The 23,003-nt window shown below is 35.1% G+C and overlaps 1 protein-coding gene across 3 annotated transcripts in view; it reads right to left on the reverse strand.

Moving 5' to 3' along the window:
• Positions 1 to 23,003, reverse strand: part of LOC116345940 (glutamate synthase 1 [NADH], chloroplastic) — a 35,357-nt gene continuing 12,354 nt past the window's right edge. Inside the window, exons 2-21 of one of the 3 annotated variants that reach the window (XM_031775746.1) lie at positions 21,054 to 21,219; positions 20,251 to 20,663; positions 19,733 to 19,860; positions 9,249 to 10,335; positions 8,237 to 8,239; positions 5,902 to 6,774; positions 5,212 to 5,815; positions 4,964 to 5,141; positions 4,712 to 4,892; positions 4,503 to 4,648; positions 3,970 to 4,213; positions 3,357 to 3,688; positions 3,151 to 3,242; positions 2,654 to 3,025; positions 1,822 to 2,579; positions 1,244 to 1,744; positions 1,054 to 1,174; positions 897 to 973; positions 555 to 792; positions 1 to 463 (exon numbers count right to left, since the gene is read on the reverse strand). In XM_031775746.1, the coding sequence (XP_031631606.1) occupies positions 309 to 463; positions 555 to 792; positions 897 to 973; positions 1,054 to 1,174; positions 1,244 to 1,744; positions 1,822 to 2,579; positions 2,654 to 3,025; positions 3,151 to 3,242; positions 3,357 to 3,688; positions 3,970 to 4,213; positions 4,503 to 4,648; positions 4,712 to 4,892; positions 4,964 to 5,141; positions 5,212 to 5,815; positions 5,902 to 6,774; positions 8,237 to 8,239; positions 9,249 to 10,335; positions 19,733 to 19,860; positions 20,251 to 20,496 (6,336 nt within the window). In that variant the 5' untranslated portion in view covers positions 20,497 to 20,663; positions 21,054 to 21,219 and the 3' untranslated portion in view covers positions 1 to 308. Of the gene's footprint in view, positions 464 to 554; positions 793 to 896; positions 974 to 1,053; positions 1,175 to 1,243; positions 1,745 to 1,821; positions 2,580 to 2,653; positions 3,026 to 3,150; positions 3,243 to 3,356; positions 3,689 to 3,969; positions 4,214 to 4,498; positions 4,649 to 4,711; positions 4,893 to 4,963; positions 5,142 to 5,211; positions 5,816 to 5,901; positions 6,775 to 8,236; positions 8,240 to 9,248; positions 10,336 to 19,732; positions 19,861 to 20,250; positions 21,220 to 23,003 lie in introns of those variants that run through there. The other 2 variants (XM_031775747.1, XM_031775748.1) reach the window with 2 other exon arrangements.

The following is a 23,003-nucleotide window of genomic DNA, read 5'->3' on the forward strand; positions in this document are numbered from 1 at the left end:
TACGACTTCAAAAAAGAACAGATAATAAATGAAAGTTTAATGATACAAAAGATGCAATTATGGTTTACAAAATAAACACGTGAAAGAGAGGGTGCGGGATTTTCCTTATAAAAATATCACAAACGAAATTATAAGTCCAAATTTCACGTAAAACTCTTCATCCCTGATGATCCACTTTCACTAGCAAATTATTATCTTTAGAATAAAATAATATTTTTTCTTGTTTTGTTTGTTTTCTTTGTATGGTGTATACAATTTATTTGTATCTTTATTTTTTTTTGTATATAGAATTGACTGTGTTGCAGTGTTTATGCGGCTGAAGTCGTTGACCAGAAGTCGATGACACCACCCGGACCGGGTAATTTACTCTGTTGTTTTCCACCTAAGTATGCGTCAATTTGTCGAGCTGCTTGTCGTCCTTCTGATATGGCCCAAACGACCAACGATTGACCTCTTCGACAATCTGGAAGAGTGCACGCACACACAAAAAATTACCAATTCAATATATTGAATGAAATGAAATAAGGAAAACGGTGGTGCGAACGAAAAATTACCTCCAGCAGCGAAGATGCCTGGTCGAGATGAACCGTATTGTCCATTGACCGCTTTAACGTTACCACGATTATCGAGATCTAGTCCGAGCTCATTTGGAACGGTTTTTTCTGGGCCCAAGAAACCCATTGCCAACAGTATCAAATCGGCGGCATAGTATTTTTCTGAACCTGGAACTTCCTTCATGCTCCACTGTCCAGTCGGACTTTGGGTCCATTCGACTTGAATAGTATTCACACCCTTAATGTGTAACATAATAAAAATGATTTGTAGTTAAATGTCATAAGCATATAAAATTGTTTATATATAAAATAATGTAATAAAATTTATTTTTCTAAGCATACCTTAATATTACCCTTGCCATCGTCAACGAACTCTTTTGTCGTTGTACTGTATTGACGTGGATCTTTGCCAAATTTAACTGCATTGATTAAAAAAAAATAATGTAAAAAATCGGTATCATTATTGACTAAGACTATTGACTCATTCGTATCCACTCACCTTTGACTTCATCGTGTCCATAATCAACACGGAACACTTTTGGCCATTGTGGCCATGGATTATCACCGGCCCGACTTGGTGGTGGTGTTGGTAAAATTTCAAACGATGTAATCGATTTGGCCTATTCAAATGAAAAAATCCGTATCAAACTAAACATTCTCAAATCAATTTAAATCATCGTAATACTTACACCTTGTCTCAACGATGTTGCAATACAATCACAGCCTGTATCACCGCCACCAATGACTAAAACATCTTTATCAGTTGCCAAAATGTTTTCTTTGGTACCGCCCAACTGTTTCTTTTGTCCCGATTCCAAAAATTCCATGGCAAAATGAATGCCATTCAAATCACGTTTCGGTAATTGTAAATCACGTGGCCATGTTGCGCCGGTTGTTAATAAAACCGCATCATTATCTTTAACTAAATCATCGGCTGGCACATCTTTGCCAATAAAGCAATTTGTTTTGAATGTAATTCCTTCGGCGGCAAGCAAATCAACGCGCCGCTTAACCACTTCTTTCGACAATTTCATTGTTGGAATGCCATACTGAAGTAGGCCACCAACACGATCGTTACGCTCATAAACCGTAACAGTATGACCAGCTTTATTTAGTTGTGCAGCGGCTGCCAATCCGGATGGTCCAGAACCGATAATTGCCACCTTTTTACCTGTACGAACTTCTGGAATCTATTCCAACCAGTGCGGAGAGAACATTTGTATAAAAATGAGTGTGATAAAAAACGATAAAAAATGCCGTAATTTACCTTTGGAGTGATCCATCCTTGTTCGTATGCATGATCGATGATCGCACATTCAATGTTCTTAATTGTGACCGGTAATTCGGAAATGCCAAGAACACAGGAACCTTCGCATGGTGCGGGGCAAACGCGTCCAGTAAACTCAGGGAAATTATTTGTTTGCAACAATTGTTCGAGAGCCTCTTTCCATGAACCGTGGAATATTAAATCGTTCCATTTTGGAATGATATTACCAAGCGGACAACCGTGCACATTTGATTGACAAAATGGAATGCCACAGTCCATACAGCGTGCCGCTTGTGTTTTCAATCCTTTGCGCACATGCTTGAAATTGTAAATTTCATCGTAGTCCTTTTGACGCTCTTCTGGATCACGATACATGCCCTTTTCCCGTTTGTATTTGATGAAGCCGTGTGTTTTGTCCAACACTTTTTCGGCCAATTTTTCGGTAAGCTTTTCATCACGGATCGCTTCTTCGATATCTTGGATTGACGGCTCGGCACGACCATTTGACAATGCAATGGCACTGTTTTGTTTCACAAATTTCGATACAGACTTTTGGGCTTGCTCCTCTTCAATTGCTTTCAATGCACGTTGATACTCGAATGGGAATACCTTTACAAATTTTCCACATTCGGCCGGCCAGGTTGATAGAATCTTTTTAGCAATCAGCGAACCAGTATTTTCGAAAAACTCTTCGAGCAATACTTTTACAGTCGCTTTGTCTTTCTCTTTATCCAACAACAATAGATCAACCGTTTCCGCTGAAAATTTACATTCAATTTTTTATGTTAAAATTCATTTATCACGATCGGTTTTTAAAAAAATAGGTGCTTACCATTTGTTTTACCGCGGAATGAACCATCAATATCATATACATAGGCAGTACCGCCTGACATACCAGCCGCAAAGTTTCGACCAGTCAAACCCAAAACAACAACTGTACCACCCGTCATGTATTCACAACCATGATCACCAACACCTTCAACAACAGCTGTTACACCCGAATTACGTACACAGAATCGCTCGGCGGCAATGCCCCTGAAGAATGCTTTTCCGCTTGTAGCACCGTACAAGCATACATTACCGACAATCACATTCAAATGTGATTCAAATGTCGATTCCTTTGGCGGTTGAATGATAATTGTGCCGCCGCACAAACCTTTGCCAACATAATCGTTGGCATCGCCCTCCAAATTTAATGTTATACCTATGGGGAGAATCACAAAAGAAAAGAATTAATTTAAAATAATCGACAAATAATCGAAAAATAATCGTAAAACAATCAATCATAATAAGTAAGTAATTTTTAAGTGATTTGCCCCTAGCTCTTACCGCCCACCAAAAATGCACCGAAACTTTGACCAGCCGAACCTTTCAATGAAATATTTATGGTTCTTCCATCGGGAAGACTGTCACCATGTTTGCTGCAGAACGAGGAGAAAAAATTATTGTCAATCAAAAGCGTTTCCATTTTAATATTTCAATAAAAAACAGTTTCGTCGCTCAATCATCGTTTCGAAACGTTTTAATCCACTTACCATGCAATTGTGTAGCTGAGTGTGCTGGTGTAGGCACGTTCTTCATTGTTGATTACCGACACGATGTCAACATGTTTTTCGGTGCCATTGATGACGCCAAGTGATTTGGCGATAAGCACATTGTCGGCGCGTGTTTCAAGGCCGAAATCTTGTTTGATCGAACCACCACGAATGTTGGTGCCAGGTCGCAGATCCAATGCATTCTTAAGAATCAAAGAAAAATCTAATGTCGATTCTTTTTGTTCTAAATCTTTTTTCACACGAAGCAAATCGGTGCGACCAATTAAATCTTGGAATTTGCGAATACCCAAATTGGCCATTATTTGACGAATCTAAAAAAGAAAGCGATCGATAGTGGATTGAGGGAAAGAATTTTTTATTTAATTATTGATTTGATTTATATTTTGACCCTAGAGACTGTTTCGAAGAGCTATATAAGTGAGGAGGAATGCTCTGAGAAGCTGGAGGAGCTATAAATATTATGATTTTAGATATTTTTTAATTTTTAATATTTTGTTCCCCAGTGCTGCTTCACCTACTCAGAGCACTCCTCGACACATTTATTACTCTGAGACGTCTGTTTGCGACGACGAAAAACAAAATGTTGACTTACATCTTCAGCCAATAAAAAGAAGAAATTGATGACATGCTCTGGTTTGCCAGCGAATTTTTCTCTCAATATTGGATCTTGTGTGGCAATACCGACTGGACACGTATTCAAATGACACTTTCGCATCATTGTACAGCCCATAACAATGAGCGGTGCTGTACTGAAGCCGAATTCATCAGCTCCCAAAAGTGCGGCCACAACAACATCAAAACCAGTTCTCAATTGTCCGTCCGCTTGTAAAATGATTCTGAAAAATGTGCGATTTGCGTGCGAATTGGAGGAAATGAAGAAAATCACAATAGATTAGCAAAAATTTCGACTGGTCAATTGGGTAAAAAAATGAATTGATGGATATTGAAAAAAATGGTTTACTAAATGTCTACCGCACGCAGCGTATATCCAGAACAACACATACAACACAACTTTAGCCATGATATTTTTTTACCGAACTGAGAAATTAGAACTAATATGTAGGTCGACAAATATGTGTGTTTGGTACAAAACAAAAAGAAAAAAAGCAATTCGAGAAACATTACCTGGATCGCAGATTATTTAACACTAACACTTGATGTGTTTCGGCAACGCCCAATTCCCATGGTAAACCGGCCGATTTAATGCCCGTCCAAGACGATGCACCAGTACCACCATCATGACCTGATACTGTGATGTGCTCAGCTTTTCCCTGCAAAATGTTCCAGAATTAGACACTTTTCGGTCATTGTCATTGTCATTATACTGAACTTACTTTTGCAACACCAGCAGCAACAACACCAACTCCAACTTCCGATACAAGTTTAACACTAATGCGAGCACTTGGATTGGCGCATTTCAAATCGTAAATCAATTCGGCCAAATCTTCGATCGAATAAATGTCGTGATGTGGTGGTGGTGAAATCAAACCAACACCGGCTACCGAATGACGAACACTGTAAAATTGAAGTGTAGATTAATATGATGAATTCTCTTCATTTCGTTTCAGAGATATGTTAATAATTACTTGGCAATATCTTTGGTGACTTTGTATCCTGGCAATTCACCGCCTTCGCCTGGTTTGGCACCTTGTGCCATTTTAATTTGCAAATCATCGGCATTGGCCAAATAAGATGCGGTCACTCCAAAACGACCCGATGCAACTTGTTTGATTGCCGATCGTTTGTTGCTTTGTGGATCTTGATCTGTTTGGTTGGCAACCCAAAAAAATCGAATAAATTCATTTTTCAAATGCATTTGATCACAAAAACTTACTCAAATATCGGTCGGAATTTTCACCACCTTCACCGGTGTTGCTTTTGCCACCGATGCGATTCATCGAAATGGCCAATGTGGAGTGCGCTTCAAGTGAAATACTGCCAAAGCTCATGGCACCCGTTGCAAATCGCTTAACAATTTCAGCAGCCGATTCAACTTCATTGATATCAATCTTTTCACGATCATCAACAAATTCCAATTGACCTCTCAACGTGCACTGTTTCACACTTTGCAACGTTTGATCACGGAATTGTGTAAATGCATTTTTATTATTATTAATGGCTGCCTCTTGTAAACTGGCAATTGAACCGGGTGCATTGATATGACCTTCGCCACCGTTACGCCAATGATAAACACCCGGATTACGTAGAATGTATTGATCGGGACGATCTTTGCCATAAGCCATTTGATGACGATACAAATTTTCAGCGGCAATAATGTCCATTGTAACACCGCCAATGCGTGATTGAGTGCCACGGAAACAGCGTTCCACCAACTCAGTGCCCAATCCAACAATTTCAAAGATTTGAGCACTTTTGTACGATTGCAATGTACTGATGCCCATTTTGGCCATCACTTTTGAAATACCAGTGTCGACAGCCTGCAAATGCAAAATAAATTCAAATTCAATCAACGAATCGAATAGTTCGTGTTAATTTGCCCAACAAATATACGTCTTTGTCTTACCTGTGCATAAGATGCATAGATTTGTTGATCGGTGATGCTTTGATCGAGAACACCTTCGTCCCGCAGTGCACCAGCCAATTCGAATGCCAAATATGGACAAATGGCATCGGCTCCATATCCAAGTATGACGCACACATGATGAACTTCACTGACTTCGGCCGTTTCAACGACCAAGGCAACTCGCATTCGATTACGCGTTTCAATCAAATGATGGTGTAATGCACCCGTTGCTAATAATGCCGACAATGGGCTACGATCTTTAGAAGCATTCCGATCCGATAATATTAATACTTGATTATTTTCGGCAGCCTGTTGACCTTCCAAGCAAACTCGTTGCAATGCATTACTGTAACCGGCAACACCTTCCGAATATGGGAACGTAATGTCAATGACCTTTGATTTCCATCCCTTGTAGGTTGTACGCTTCAATATTGTCAAATCGGTACGGCTTATAATCGGATTCGAAATCCAAAGACGATGCGTTTGTTCAGCAGCTGGATGTAATAAATTTGCTTCCGGACCAATTGGACATTGTAATGACATGACAATCTTTTCTCTGAATGGATCGATTGGTGGATTTGTGACCTGAGCGAATAGTTGTTTGAAATATTCGTATGGTAAAGGTTGAAAACGTGACAGACATGCCAACGGGGCGTCATTACCCATAGAACCGAGTGCTTCCTTCTTGTTCTTAATCATCGGTACAAGCAACATGTTCACCGTTTCGGCTGTATAATTGTATAGTGGCAATCGAGGATCGAATATACCTCTTGGTTCAATCGTTCCATTCACATTGTTTGATGTCGCCTGTACATTCGGTACTGCATCATTGTTTGACAAGAGATCATGACGTCGCAAGTCTTCCAATGTAATCTATTTACGAACGAAAAAAATACAAAAAGACATCGCGGCATACACACATAGATATGAAAATATTTTAATTAGAATCATTTTGGTATCACTTTTTCAATAGAAATAAAAACATTTTGTCAAAAGGGATGCAACTACACAAAAAAAAGGTGCGAACTAAATAAACACAAAGAAACTCAATATGGACAATATTCAATATGACTCGTTTTGCAACTAATTGATTTGCCTCTTATCGAACAATTTGAATCTTTGTCTAGTTCATACGTTTTTCTATATGATTTCCACATCATTTGCAAACGTAAATAACGTGAGGGGACATGAACACGAATGACACTCTCTTCAAACCGATTAATGTTCAAGGATTATCGGTGGTAGTACGAGTACCATCTTTTTTTACACTTTAATTGTTTACTAAATGCAATAAAATGCAACAACAATGCAAATAAAGTACAACCGTAATGTGAAATGATCGAAAGAAATAAAGAATGAAAGAGCTTGCACGAGAAATGCGAATGCAACGCATCATTCACGTGAATCGTATCGACGCTAATCGTAAATATGTGATCTTCGCTCTTTGAGTTTATTCAGATGAATTAGCGTGTTTTACTGCGTCAATGAAAAACTTTAGCGCGTGCGCTTTCATTCTCTTACTCTCATTCTCCCATTCTCAATACCGATACCGTTCAAACCCAGCATATACTCTGAATGTAGATATGAATAGTACAAAATTAAATTCAAATACTGAGTATAAATCTATAAAACGCCATTTCAAAAATAGGAGAAGGATCAAAAAAAGATTTGAAACGTAAATATTCTTCAGGAAAATAACCAAAATAGTCGAATGTTGAGTGGAAAAACATTAGAATGGCACTTGGATTGTTTCCCATCTGATGAAGTGTGTATTTGTTTTTTTCGCTTCGATCTTTTGACTTTTTACGTAATTGGTGTCTTTGCACTGTACACGTGTTCGATTTGTCACACGCTTTCGACTTGAATCGAATTTATAAATATTGAACTGTACATCTTCGCATTCGCTAGCAATAACAGCTCAATATTTACATTTTGATTTTGGCGAATTTCGTATAAATGATTTCATTCTTCAGCAGAATTACCAAGAGCGACTTTCTTCGGCCATTTTCTCTGAATAATTTTAATTTTTCTCACATTTTTGAAACAACATTTTATAGATTTTGTATTATATATTCGCATGCATGTCCATGAACAAAAAAAGTGCCTCGGATCGGCCGAAACATGATTTATGATAAAATGTAAGATTGAATAAACTACACACCCGGGCAAATTCATTTCTGTGCACTCTTAACGCATGCAAATGAGTATGGAAATAATGGCAAGAAAATAAATAAAAGTATTATGCATAAACAAAAAAAAATTTGGTATAAAAAGAAGAAACCATCGAAAAATACACGGATGATATTTCCTATCGTTCTTGTATTGTATAACTTACCGACTGTGTGATAAAATTCCATCGTGCCACAATAATTGAATGCCAATGAATAAGAAAATGTAAATGTTTTAAAATTAATTGAATATTGATAGACAAACAAAAAATCGAAATAAAAATTATTATTTTTTCGAGAAAATGAGAAGAGAAAAAATCATACAATCAAATGGCAGAAAAATAAACAAAATATTCAATAAAATAATATGTTTTCTTGAACGCAAAGTAGTTGACGTTGAAATGTGTGACGTTAGCTTGGTGACAGCGAACTTTTCAGATGTAAAGAGTTCATTGTAAAACAGCGACGGTATTCGAGTTTTTTTTTGGCCTGATATACTGAGATATTTTCAACCAGCTGATCTATCTCATCTGGCTTAGCTCGGCCACTATTTGTATGACATAGAACAAGAGCAGTGTTGAAAATGACTTTTTTGGCCTTATGAAGTTGTTTTCAGTGCCTCTACCCTTCACTCACATACAAATGGCGACTCAGTCCAGTCAAATGAGATAGTTCGGCCGGATGAAAATATATCGCATCTGTACAATGCTCCAAGTATTTTTGGCAATATTGATCACTTGATAGGAATGTAATCATCAATGTTAATTTATCACGTGCTAATCTTATAACACTAGATGAATGTATAAAATTGATATTTTTTCTCTTTCTTCAAATTACTCATAATAAACATCAAATTGAACCACATTTAGTAATATGAAACGTACAAAAATACTTTCTTGCACTATTCGTACTATAGTATATACTAAAATATGGTTATCTAAAAATGAGATGATAAATTCCAAAATGAAAAATGATCATTTTCTCCCATAAACTATGAAATATACAGCATTCCAACAAAATGACAATCGAGCATCCGATTAAATGGTATTATGAATATATTTGTATATATTTAAATACATATATGAATGAAAATCGAATGTGATTTGTCTGTATACGAATTGAACGCTCAGGGAAGAATTAAATTGCATTTTTTTTTCGTTTATGTTAAAATGTTCGTACCTTTGCCTTTAACCAATCGGAATGTGGTCGTGATTTGGCAATTTTCGATTTAAGTTCAACATCTTGAATGAATAGTTTTTCTTGTGTATCAACCAACAGCATGCGTCCTGGTTTCAAACGACTTTTAAGCACAACATTTTCTGGATGTACATCATAAACGCCAACTTCCGATGCCATTACCAATATATTATCTTTGGTAATGTAAAAACGTGATGGACGTAAACCGTTTCGATCGAGCACAGCACCAATATAACGTCCATCGGTGAATGATACTAATGCCGGTCCATCCCATGGTTCCATTACACATGCCGCCCATTGATAATAGTCACGTTTCTCTTGTTGCATTGTTCGATCATTTTGCCATGCTTCTGGAAACATGGTCATTACGGCTTCGGGCATTGATCGTTCGCCGGCCATCGTTAAAAATTCCAATACACAATCGGCCGAACCGGAATCGGATAGGCCCGGCTCAACAACCGGAAATAAATTTTTTAATTCATCACCATATGCACTACTTGACATAACACCTTCACGTGCTGTCATTGAATTCACATTACCGCGTAGCGTATTTATTTCACCATTGTGGGCAAGTACACGCAATGGATGCGCCCGTTCCCATGATGGAAACGTATTTGTACTGAAACGTGTGTGCACCAATGCCAAATACGAATCAAATTCCGGATTCAATAAATCGATGTAATAGTTCCACAATTGATCGGATGTAAATAGACCTTTGTAAACAATAACACGATGCGATAATGAACAGATGTAAAAGCGTCGTCTATCGTGGCTTATCTCGTGGGTGGCACGCTTTCGTAGCACAAATACGGCTCGCAGAAATTCAGCATCGGTTAATGCGGTCGGTGAGCATAAAAACACTTGACGTGATAATGGTTCACTTTTGCGCGCAACACGACCAATTGCCGAACTATCTGTGGGCACTGTACGCCATCCCAACACTGTTAATCCAACATTTGTGGCCAATGCTTCGAATTCCTTTTCAATTTCTTCATGCGTACTCTCGTCCAAGTAAATGATACCAGTTGCATATTTTTCCGGTTCTGGTAACGTTATTTTCTCCTTGGCACTAAAAGATGATCATGGAAAGAAAAGTGAAATGCAAACATTTCAAACAATTAGTACTTTGTTACATTTTATTATCGCACTAACTAAACACAATGTAAACTGAAGTGACTTTCGAGTTTTCGCATTCGCAACCGTACGCCATTCAACAAGTTGTAATACAGAGACGCAAAATCCATAAAGGTTGGAATTTGAACGTGCAAAAATAGCCAAACGAAAATAATAAATTATTTTGAACGAAATAAAACATAAACGCACACAAATACTGTAGAGAATTCTAAAAATACAATGCAAACGAGTGTGTGTTTATGGCACCGCTACAAAGTACCACACTTACATCTTGACTCACATTAATTTTTTTCTTCCTATTCTTCTTCTTCTTCTTTTTCTCTTTTCAAACTACACGATGCGAACACAAGACTCTGATTGCATTTGTCACAGTTAAACTATGTAAAATGAAAACGACATGGAGTAATTCAAACCAAAACTCATTGATTTTATTCAAGTGATTTGTCGCATTTGCATTCAACTTGCTTCTTTTTTTCTTGTAACAGGGTCCAAGTGTGCGATGAAACTTGTTTTTCGATTTTATCGATACATCACAATGAATTCTAATGTTTCTTTGTTCAATTCCGTGTACGTGAAGTTTTTTTTTAAATTCAATATATTGCTGAAACTCTAGTCATCCCTATCTCAATTTTGGTATACATTTCATGAATTCATATCTGTCGTAAGTAACAAAACTTTATTTCGATCGAACCGAATAGAAATATTAAGGAAAGAGATCATCATGTCGCCGTGCATTTTTTTTCTTTCACAAAATTAAAGAACTAAACCTCCATCGAGACTATTTTTGGGGCAATCAAATGAGCAACTCAGTTCGAACGAAGTGAAAAAATAATGTTCCCAGCGGAAATGCTCCGAATAATCCAAAAAAAAAACTGTACATATTATAAACGTGTAATTGCACAGTGAGTCATTAAAATGTTTGGGTGAATGCAGCGCAGACAAGATTTTTTTTATTCGACAACGACGCTTCAATTTCGATATAAAAATAGACCTCAATTCGTTATGCGTTGATAAGTGTAAGCAAAGCTCCGATTTGATAACGAAAATATTGCACTTTGAACCCAGAACGGCGACTAAAAAAGAAACGCCAAAAATGTGTGCTTGCTGAGAACAGGCATACGTACCCAGGCAAGACAGAGAGAACGAGAAAAATAAAAAAAAACTGTCGTTTGAGCTATTTTTGTACACTGCCAAAAAATGTGTGCCGGCGAAAATGATGTGAAACACTAATGAAAAGAAGTCAACAGACTTTTTATGTATTCATTCGTGCATAATAAATCTTCGGCGGATATTTTTTGGTCGTTTATTTTTGACGCGCAAACGATAACCGATTTTTGTGAAATCTAAATAAACCGGTTGAAATGGTGTGCCGTTGTCGAAATGAAACCAAAAACAGAGCGACAATAAAAATTAATGATCGATTTTACTCTTTGGAACGATCAATTTGTATGCATACAATGGCAAATACAGAAGTGCGCAAAATTTTTGCATAATTAAGAGGCTAAAGTCATAAAAATTCAATATTATTATTTTTTTTTTTGTGATTAGAAAAAAAAAAAAAAATAAAATATGAAATAATATTGCAACAATGTATATTTGTCAATTGATAAAGAACCTTTGCACCATTGCTTTTTTAATATATATATATATTTTTGTTTCTATTTCGGTATTAAATATTCATTAATATGCAAGAGTTGCAACAGCGACATATGGTTCTCTCTAATGAGATTCGGTTCATTGATTGAGAATGAGATCAATTTGAAAATTTGTATTCGCTTTTTGTTTCAATTTTCATTCATAGAGATTAAAACCGATGAACGAAAGCGATTTAGTATTTTGCGTCTTAGAATGTATTTCAATCGCATCGATCTGACTCGTTCAAAACATTTTTTTTTCGGATTTGTGTGATTTCACTAGCATTCTGATAGTCGTCGATTAGTGAGGCGATCTAACAAATGTGCGCAATAGAATATTTTGTATAACATGGCATTTTTTCGGTTTGCTTTAGGCAAATATTTAAATTTGATATGAATTTTTCGTCATTGTTGTTGTTGAAACAACAAAACTGACGAACAAGTTCTAATCAAACATAGAGAAACAAATCGAACATCTTAACATTTATTATCACACAGTCTGTGTGTAATCGAGAAAGTTTTTTTTCTCTTCCCTCCCTCTTGTCAATTGCAATGTAAATACGAAAATTTAAAAGTTCTGACATTCTTCGGTTGAAGATGACGTTTTTGTTGTTGTCTCTTTTTTTATGTGAAGTGATGAACACAATTTTAGCTGATACTATTTTTAAATATTACTTTGTTGAATTCTAGGGGGTAGACACATGGAATATTACTTGAGATATTCTCCGAAATTGAAAGTATTCTTGGTATTCTTGGTATTCTCAGTTTTAGACGAAATGTCAATGCATTCAGCAACGTCTCACAATGTGCATATATGAATATTATCTTCCAAATATTAAAAAAACTTCTTCAACGCTATTAAGTGTAGTATTTCAATTGGTTTAACAAATGCAAAAACTATTTTGATAAAAATAACAGAAAGAAAACAGAAAAAATTAAAATAAATTTCGAAATGGTGAATGTTAAAACGAAATGGAAAAAACTTGAAATCTTTATTACCGATATCAATTTGACATTTGGTAATCACGGTATTCACATTTTTAGTACAAGTAAAAATAAAATAAAAACATGAAAAAAATTTAATAATTTAAAAAAAATAGTTTTTTTCACGCAAAATCATTTTACACAGAACTTGCAAAAACAAAGTGTAAAATGAAGATTCACACTGGGAAGAAACAACTTCAGTGTAAATGGGAGGAATACAGTGAACACATTCATGTTCACACTGTTCAATTTCTCTGAGTAGCGAACTACCGTGCAATACACAGTGGCACACTGACTCCGGTTCGGTGTGTACGTATGTATTTTAAACTTTGCACAAGCAGCTACGATCGACAATTGAGTGCAGAATTTGCAAAACATATGGATACATAGAAACCGAGTCAGTGTGCTCCTTTTTATTGGTCATATAGTTATCGCCTCGCAAAATATTCGAGAGAAGAATGTTCGCAAAATGATTTTTTTTGCAAAAACATTCTTCACCTTGAGGGCCAAAGCACCCATTCAAGCATTTTCCGGAAATTTAAGAAGATCTTGAGGTTCACATTTGTGTGAGCAGTTTTTATTGAATTATTGTCGAAAGATTTTTTGGTGAAAAAATCGAAAAAAATACGTGGCAACGTGGATTTCATTCTTGAAAGAGCCGGTTTTGATATTTAATAATAAGCCAGTATCCAAATTAGTCATAAAAATGACAAATAAATTTCACAAGTACTGGATTGGCAATTTTATTGGCTTTGTATAACTTTCTGTATGTTCTATATAGTCATTTGCCTCTAGATTCGTCCTCAATGTCAAAGGACTTCACGTTCTACTCCTCTTCAGTATTTCATTCTATCCGAGAAACATTATTCATTTCAATAGAAACATGTTCAATGTTTTTTACTGCAATTTGTTTATTGATTTTCAAAATTCCATGAATCAAACATTAAATATGCACGCATTCGTTCTTTGTTTGTTAACTTTGTTCTTAAGCATAACTTCATAAAAAGTCGTGTAAGTTTTCTTTTATTTGTTATGATTGAATACTTTTAGCTAATTCAATACAGTAAATAAATGTCAATGACATTTTTGCAGCTCGAATACAATGTTTCACCATGAAAAAAAAATGCATTTCGATTTTTTTATTTGAATTGAAAACGTGAACTTTTCGTCAAAGCTTGTTTATGTTTATATCATCTGTTGTATTGTACATTAATTTGTGCAATATGTAATGTTCGTGAATCAAAATGAAAACGACAAATTTAACTCGTTTTGTGATATATTATAATAGTTGAGTTGCAAATCAGAGACATGGTTGAATAGCCAGAACTTTTGGCACAATTGATATGTATTTTGTTTGCGTTTTCGATTTCGGTTTGCCGAAGGAATACGTTCGCAGTACGATTTTTTTTATTATTGACTTGATTTGAAGTGCATTTCGTTTTGTGTAAACATTTAAATACGAAATCAACAACCGTAAATTTCTAAAAATACGCAAAATCGGCGCTCTGTTTTGTGCAAATAGTTTTTTGTCGCTTTTATTTGCTTGTTACATGATTATATAAGCACTGTTTGGCCATGTTTTTTGCGCCAAAATAACAAAACAAACCCGAGCAAACTCAATTAATGATTCATCTCATTAAATTTTAATTAAAATACGTACGATTTTAATGAATACAGCTTTACTTTATGTTAATGCATCAAATATTATACGTAATACCGCTTGGGGTATAGAAAGAAGTTTCAATTTCAGGGCCTTTTTTCTTTGTTCCAACACTCAAAAATACAATTTGAAGTGACGTACATACATTTGATAAGATGATGAAGCGCGCATATTTTGTAATACAAACCAAATATTTGTAGCGATACAGAAAGAAAACACATAATCGCAATATGACAATGGGGGGTCGAATGGTTGAATAATAAATGTATTATCATTATTTAAAGATTTTGAATAGCTTGTTGATTTACTGCCCGTTTGGTAAACATCAATCAAATATTTAATGTTATGAATAAGAGGACATTTATGTTTTAGAGCCGATTTCGTATTAATATTTGTGTCTCTTTCGAAAAAAAAACCATTGATCGATGGAGCCACGCACTCGTGAGCAATTATATTTAATCGGTTGTTTATGATCCATTTTATAGTCACAATTCAAATTTAGCTTGCCGAGCGAGAGTATTTCTTTTGATTTGCTAGGGCTTTTACACAAAAAAGTGATGACCTTTTTTAGCTATCAAATTTTTCGAAATGACCGTGTATGATGCATTAAAGGGTTATAGGATTTGAATTATTTCTTTTTTGTTGTATGATTCTCCTGAGGTTTGGTTTTGATAGTTGCTATTTGTGAATCAAGCTAAGTGAGATTAGCAGAGATCGCAAAATGGGGGTTGAAATCGGCTTGAGGTCTGAATATATGGTCCCGGGAGGACCACCAGACACGAAATATCCTCGTACCGGATGCGGAAGTTTGTAGGTCGGTTGTTCGGGTTAGGACTCTTCGAGACCCCCGGTAGATATTCTCTTCCATTATATGTCCCGGTGAATTCGTAGTGAATAACAACAAATGTTTCTAATTAACAAGGTCCGATTGTCATCGCTTTAGCACTTTATCTATGTTGAGTTTGATTTCATATAAATCTCTCTAATAAATAATGTAAAAACTAATAATGCAACACTGTATAGTCGGCTTTTTTAAGTAGACTTTAAAATTCAAATAAATAAATAAATAAATTTGTGTTTCGAGTCATCTAATCGTGTGTTAAAAAAATACCAAGTGCATTCACGATACACGTGAACAAAATGTAAAATTATTCTTTTTTTTCCACTTTCATGTTCACTTGTTTTCTTTGTTTGCTCTTTCTGTTTCCTTGTTTCTGCTTTCTTACACATTAACAAGCACGCACCGTTCCTGTTATGACGTCAACTAAATCTGTGCAAATGATTTTAAACATTTTATTTTTCAATTTCAATAATAAATCACAGCAGATAACAATTAAATACGCATCAAAATTGTTGATGGCGTAAATAAAATTTTGCGTGAGAGCATAGTGCGGTCCAAAGAAAAAAAACACGCCAGCAATAACAACTATGTTGATAACATTTTGTGTGAGTTTCATAATTATTCAATAGAGTCATTCGTTTGTGTTTTCGTTATTATTATTCGACGTTGGTGCAGTTTGAAAATTTTGGAAACGAATCATAACAACAAATATCATCTGTGAATTCATCCCGAATTTTTTGTGATTGAAGAACGAATTCAATGAACGTTTTCAGATAACAGTAGCTCGACATATTATATAATCGACTCTATAAATAGACTCGGTTCATAAAGGGAACAAAAAAAAGAACATTCACGGCCTCAAGTCCTTAAGTGCATTAGATTTCATTGATTAGTTAAATGATTTGCTTCTTCAAACGATAAGAAGTGTGAATTTTAGCGATAAGTTAACGATTTCGATTAGCTTTGCAATTCAAAAACCAAACGACACCTTTGTATCAGTAGCAACGACGCAAATCGATTGAGGAGAAGCAAAAAAGCGAAACAGTTGTGTGCTAAAAAGTTAGATCATTAGAGCTGCAGAAGCGACGAGTTTTCAATCAGTAAAAATCATGTGTGTGTGCGCGCAAGACACAACTGAACAGCTTGTCGTTTTAATTGACAATCTTATTTCGACGTCGTTGGCAGTATGGTGTGTTTTGTTTTCATTTTCGACTTGATTTTGATTGATTAATTCACAAAACTTTCAGTTTATTTATAGGCGAGCGTCATCAACTGATATGCTTATAATGTAAACAATACCAATTGTTTATATTTGAAATGTCAGCCAATTAGATTTGCGCACTTTTGACTCGAAGCCACATCAATTGTACATTTCCTAGGTTTCGATGTTGTTTTTTGCCGTTTCTCAGGCTAACCAAATTCTGGTCAAAGGAGGTGGTAATTTTCCATTTGATTTCATTCAACACTACACAAATTGAACTTGGGGAATCATGTGGTTTTGAGATATCGTGTTCTTTGCTCAACCTTTTTCGTGGGATTATCAATGATAACGAAAAAAAAATTGGTGTATCATAAAATGCACTTCGATGTCATACAAGAAAATATGTAATAACAAATTCTTAGTGCAAAGTCTAGACATTTTATGGATACTACGCTAATCACACTTTTTGATAAGCCATTCGCATTATTTAACAAAATAATCTGACTCTTAACATTGAAAAATGCAATGTGATTCTAGTCGATTCTTGCGTAAATGTGATCGAGTCACGCCATTTCTAAACGAATTACAAAATACGAAATAATTGTTGATCAAACGCAAGAAATTTTCACTTTGTATAGAACATGATTTATTGGAAAATGTCATTGAAAAATTCGCATTTCAATGGTTTTTTTCTTCATATTCTCCATTTTGTGTTGTTCTATTTGAAAAAGTACATTTTTTTATTCAATCGCGAGTAACATCAAAAATTGAGCGAATCATCCTTGTGTGTGTGATTGCTCGAGTCATATAATTTTCGTAATTAATTTTAAACGTACTAAATCTGCGTCTAGCTTATCATTTCATCACAATCCTCCTTTAATTGTTGCAAATACTTATAATTTTCTCTATTTAAAGTCATTCCGGACGAGGGCAAAGAAAATGTCACTTGAATGCCGAAAGAGCAAAATAGAGAAAATGTGTGATCAAAGAAGAAAAAAATGTGCAAAAATGTCACTTGAATTCATTTATATTTCCGGAGCGGTGCAATTTTATAACATTTCAAATGTGAAAATATGTGGCACATGTCACGCGCGCACACAATGAGAGCTGTGTTGGGTACCATTTTTTTCAATTGTTCCTTCATTGTTATTGCTGTTTACATTTTGTTTGGTTTACTGCCGACGGCAGATAAAGGTATGATTTTGTCTTCCGTGGTGTAACACGGCATAGAATTACAGTTCTCTAATCAGTCGTGGCCAAGTGTAGCCAAGTGAATTGAACGACGCACTCAATTCGCCTACGAAGAATATCAATTGCGAAAGAAGTGCCTTTGTCACTGTGTACATTTTAATCGTTTTAATTCACGTTATTTCAAATTGACGACACATGTTTGTTCGCGCTTGTCGTGCTGTTTTTTTATATAGCCGGTGTGAATCATTGCACAACCTATCAAGTACTCCTTTTAAAGAGGAAAAAAAATCATTTAAATTATGTGCCAACTCACAAAAACTCATATCTCAATCGTTAATTACAATTCCATTTGGTACATTTTATCAATAAAAAGTATTCGTGTTTCGATTATGGAAAATTCCATTTCATTTTTCTTCAAGCGTATAAAAAAATAACAATAAAATGAGTCGCTTGTGTTTTATGGGAATGCAGACGTCAGAGACGAGGAAGAAATGACACGAAAATAAAGCGTGTGAAAGCCATTAAACAAATTGTCTTAAATAATAATAATATTTATTCGCTGAAGAGTTGATTTATTTGCGATAATACTTTTATATGGGCGAGCATGTGGTGATTGAAGATGTTATAACATCATGATTATTCAGCATTATTTTGTTTAAACGATTCTATTTCATTTAAATTAAATCTAATCAGAAAAAGTTTATTTTCTTAAAACAAAGTCACTTTGCTGAGTGAGAGTCACTCAATTTGAATTAAGAAAAAAAAGAGAATTCAACGAGGTTGAATAAACGTTGCAACACTTATCGCTGAATCAATATTGTGATTTATCAACTTTAATTATAAATGCATGACGATATAAGAATGAGGAAAAACGAAGACAAATCGCAAATAGTTCTTCACTTTAGTGGAGAAAAAACCACGGTGCTTTCGATTTGAATTAAAATAACATTTCAATTATTGCCTTCTTTCATGTAATTTTCTTTGACTTTTTCACTTGTTTTTTTTTTGTCTCTCTTTGTCGATTGACGGCGTTCAAGCTCATAAGGATCGGCACTGGTACTTTACGTGTCTAATGTGCACAATAAGAGTCATGGCCAATAACATCCCGTGTGCAAAATGTCTTCCGTCATGATTTATCAAACGAATTTCGTTCTCGAAAAAGATACCTCCATTTTTCCTTCGACCTTTTATCCGAATTTATCGATCCTTGTGTCCTTAAAAATATTAAAATTTATGTGGAAAAATTCTGTGAGTGGACAGAGAATACGAGATACCAAATCTTTCCGAAAATAGTCGACTGTTGAAGATGATGAAAAATGCTCATCCAAATATTAATCACATGGTCAATATGTTTTTTTCACAAGGGTAATGGATGGTTCGATTGAATTGCGCTCAAAGTAAATTATGATCAATTACACGACGCCATATGATTTCACTAATGCTTTTATTTGTCGGAAATGTACAAGTGCGTGCATGAGCGTATGCGCACACATTTACCAAACGCTAAGGATAATCGAATCGACGAGGATATAAATGCCGACACACTCTCAAGTGGAAATCATTTGTCATGTTTCTCTCTTTCTTCGTTCTCACGTCAACTCTTACTCTTACAAATATTCATCGTAAAATTGTTTTATTTGTGCGACGCTTGATAACAATTGTCCGGATATTTTTGTAATGTATGTTCTAATTTGCTTTTAACAAAAACATTCTATTAATAAGACGCTATATGGTTACAAAAAATTGACTTTAATTGAATTGGGAGTGAGACGCACGAACAAAATAAAGGCACAATTGAATTTGATCGAAATGTATACATACCATTCCTTCCTGTAGAGTTCATGGGGGATGGCCGAAAGAACACCAGCACCGTCACCCGTGTCATTATCACATGCGCACGCACCACGATGATTCATACGGGACGATAATTTTTGTGCATCACGCAAAATCTATATCAAACAGGTACATACGAAATAACGGGTTAAAATTATATATTAAAATAATTGAAACGAAAAAAAAAAACACAAAAAAGGGTTAGTGAATAGTAGCAGATGTTAATTTTGCATTTGTATTTGCAATTTTCAGTGGACATACACCATTTTTACTTATGAAGTTTTGAATACTGCAAAATGGAATCGTTACATAATTCAAAGTCAATTTAAGGATTTTCATAATCTCCCCATGTGTGTGTAGGCGAATTGAAATGTGGCACTTGATTCAATTTCGATTTCAGCGCAACAAACAATGTAGTTGTACATTTGATGGAACATAATAACATTTTCGCGGAAATAAAAAAAATGGCGACGTTCGTTCGGTATAAAAATTGTCGAAAAGAATACCTTATGGCTTCGTTTTCCATCAATAGCAACAATGAAACCGACACCGCATGCTTCATGCTCGTTCACCGGATCATAAAGGCCTTGAGCTGGCGGACCTTCCCAGTCCAATTGTTTGCGTTGGTGATGATGTTGTTGTTGCTGCTGCTGCTCATATGGTTCTTCATTGCGGATACTGTCGTTGTATCGATTGCCCGTTTCCGGTTTATCATCAAAAGCTGTGCCATTATTCGGCGGTGATGGTGACATTGTTTTTTCGTTTTCTTTCAACGTTTTCGAACCTCTTTGCTGCTTACAACGTTATCGCCGTTGTCGTCGTTGTTTTACACGCACACTTCACAACAAAATCGTCTTCGAATCGCTCGTACTATTTTTTATGACCACTGACACCACAGGACTCTTTCACACCTTTCGAACTTGTAAAAACAAACAACACTAATCAACAGTTGATTCGATCACTTTTGAAAAATTTGAAAACAAAAAAAAAACAATAATCAATGAAACGAAAGAGTTTCGCTTTCGGCTTTTTTCAATATCGATTCTGTTGTTTTGACCAAACGAATGTGAACAAAAGAAATTATCCACTCAGCTACGTTTTATTGTCTATTAGATACGTATGTTTTGTTTTCCTTTTTATTTTTAAGTAATCCTAAATTTAATTCTTATTTTTATCTATTGTGGGGTTAATGGGGTATGTTTGACTCTTTTTATAGCTTTTTTTATTGAAGGAGGTAATATTATGTAATTGTTAATTAAAATTATAATACACTTGTGGATTTTATTTGTTCAATCGTTGGAAGACTCACTTTATTATTGTTTTATTGTTTTGTGTGTGTGTGTGTATGTCTGTGTAAACTTTCGTTCTTTAATTATTTTTTTATCAATTATCAACGTAACTTTGGCTTGTTTAAGTTCAACAAGTTTCGTATGAATGCGCTCTTGTTTCGTGCCCTTCACAAGCTCTGGCTATACCTAAAAAGAAACAGAACAAAAACACATGAAATAAATAACATTCGGATTGAATGATATTGATTGATAGAATTCGTGTTTTATTCATTTATAGAATGTGAGAAAAAGAAAAAATGTGCTGCGAAAAGGCCGTTTTCCGTTCAGAGTCCATTTCAAATGGAAATTATTCGTCAATTGAATTAAATGTTTCCGTAAATTGAATATAGAATGTTGTATGATGATTGGGTCAAATTCCCAGTGCGTGTTCGTTTGATAATACAAGCATTTGACGCACTCTATGTTGTTAAGTTTCAACACGGTTTTTTCTTGCCACCAAAAATGTAAGAAAATTCGATGGAAAAAATCCAAAAGAAATATTCAAAGAACGGTCAAAAATGTAAACAATCTAGCAACAAAGCAATTAGTCGAATGAGTGCGAAAAAAATCGTTGTCGTGATCGGTTTTCGAAATTGCTGACAAACGAATATCAATCGTGTGGAATTTTGTACCAGACCAACCGCCTTTTTTCGCTTTTTTCCCGCTTTGTCTCATTCTTTTTTTTCTCGTTCGCCGAACGCGAGACGCTCATATAAAAAAATGTACATAGTTCGGTGAACAACGACGAGGAGGAAGAGTGACACAAACAAAAGGTAACAAAACGATTTTAGAGCCGATTCAACACTTATCGTCTTTTTTTTGTTCCTTATTTTTATTTTTATTATCTGAATAATTGTGTGCAATGACTCGTGAGATGCCTCTTCCCCTCTCCTTCTCTCTGTTTTCATATTCTTATCTTTTATTGTAACCATTTTATAAGCTGATGTGTTTTATTTGCATTGCCACATTTATTCGTTATTATTGTGTGTTGTCGGGTCTTTCGCTCTATATTGTTATGTGATGTGGCATACAGACCTACAAATTCCTGTCTCTCTGAATTGCAATTACACTTCAGCCGAACACAATTGACGTGATAATACATGACTGCTTTATTTGATCATTCATATATTTCTTTTCGGCTGATGATTTTTGCGCTCTCTCTCTCTCTCTCTCTCTCTCTCTCTCTCTCTCTCTCTCTCTATCTCTCTCAGATTGTTGTTGTTTCGCACAAACCAAGCAAAACGAAAGAGAGATGCTTTGAATGTGCGACTGCACAATTATAAATGATTAAATGTCATATAAAATATTTTATATTTTTTGCTGTCATTATTTCGATAACAAGAACATTGTGTGCATTCGATTTTTGTTTAGTCTTTGAGCTATTGCACACACGATTGATTCGATTGCATCGAATTTGTAAACGCAAATCCTTGACCATGCAATATATATAATTTGTTTTCATTTGTTGCGTCGAGGCGATTGCGTTTTATTCGCCTTTGGACTGTTGTTGAATAGTTCAGCAAGTGAAATTCAATCGAAATGAATTGCAATTTTGAAACAGAAACAGAAAAAAAAAACCAAAAATAAAGAGTTCATTAAATATATTTAAGTGGCGTTCAGCGCACGATATAATTTGCACACTGTGGCATTATCGTGCAATCTTTACACTTTCTTTCTTTTCGATTGTTTATATGTTATTATTTCAATTGAATATACGCACCGATTTCGGTTTGCAAAGTCGACAAATTGTTTTGTAAATATATTGCATGTTAACGGATTGAATTGACACAGAAGAGAAAGAATTTCATTAAATGATTCACCGTGAAGCGAAAACGATAAAAGTTAAATGGTATGACATTTGAATCGTTGCGGCGAAAGAGTAGTTCTTATTTTTCTCCAAATAATACTGCAACATAAAGTTTTTTATGAAT

This window comes from Contarinia nasturtii, unplaced genomic scaffold (genome assembly GCF_009176525.2).
Source record: "Contarinia nasturtii isolate CC-2019 unplaced genomic scaffold, AAFC_CNas_1.1 Cnas_scaffold_1371, whole genome shotgun sequence".
NCBI classification, from domain to species: domain Eukaryota; kingdom Metazoa; phylum Arthropoda; class Insecta; order Diptera; family Cecidomyiidae; genus Contarinia; species Contarinia nasturtii.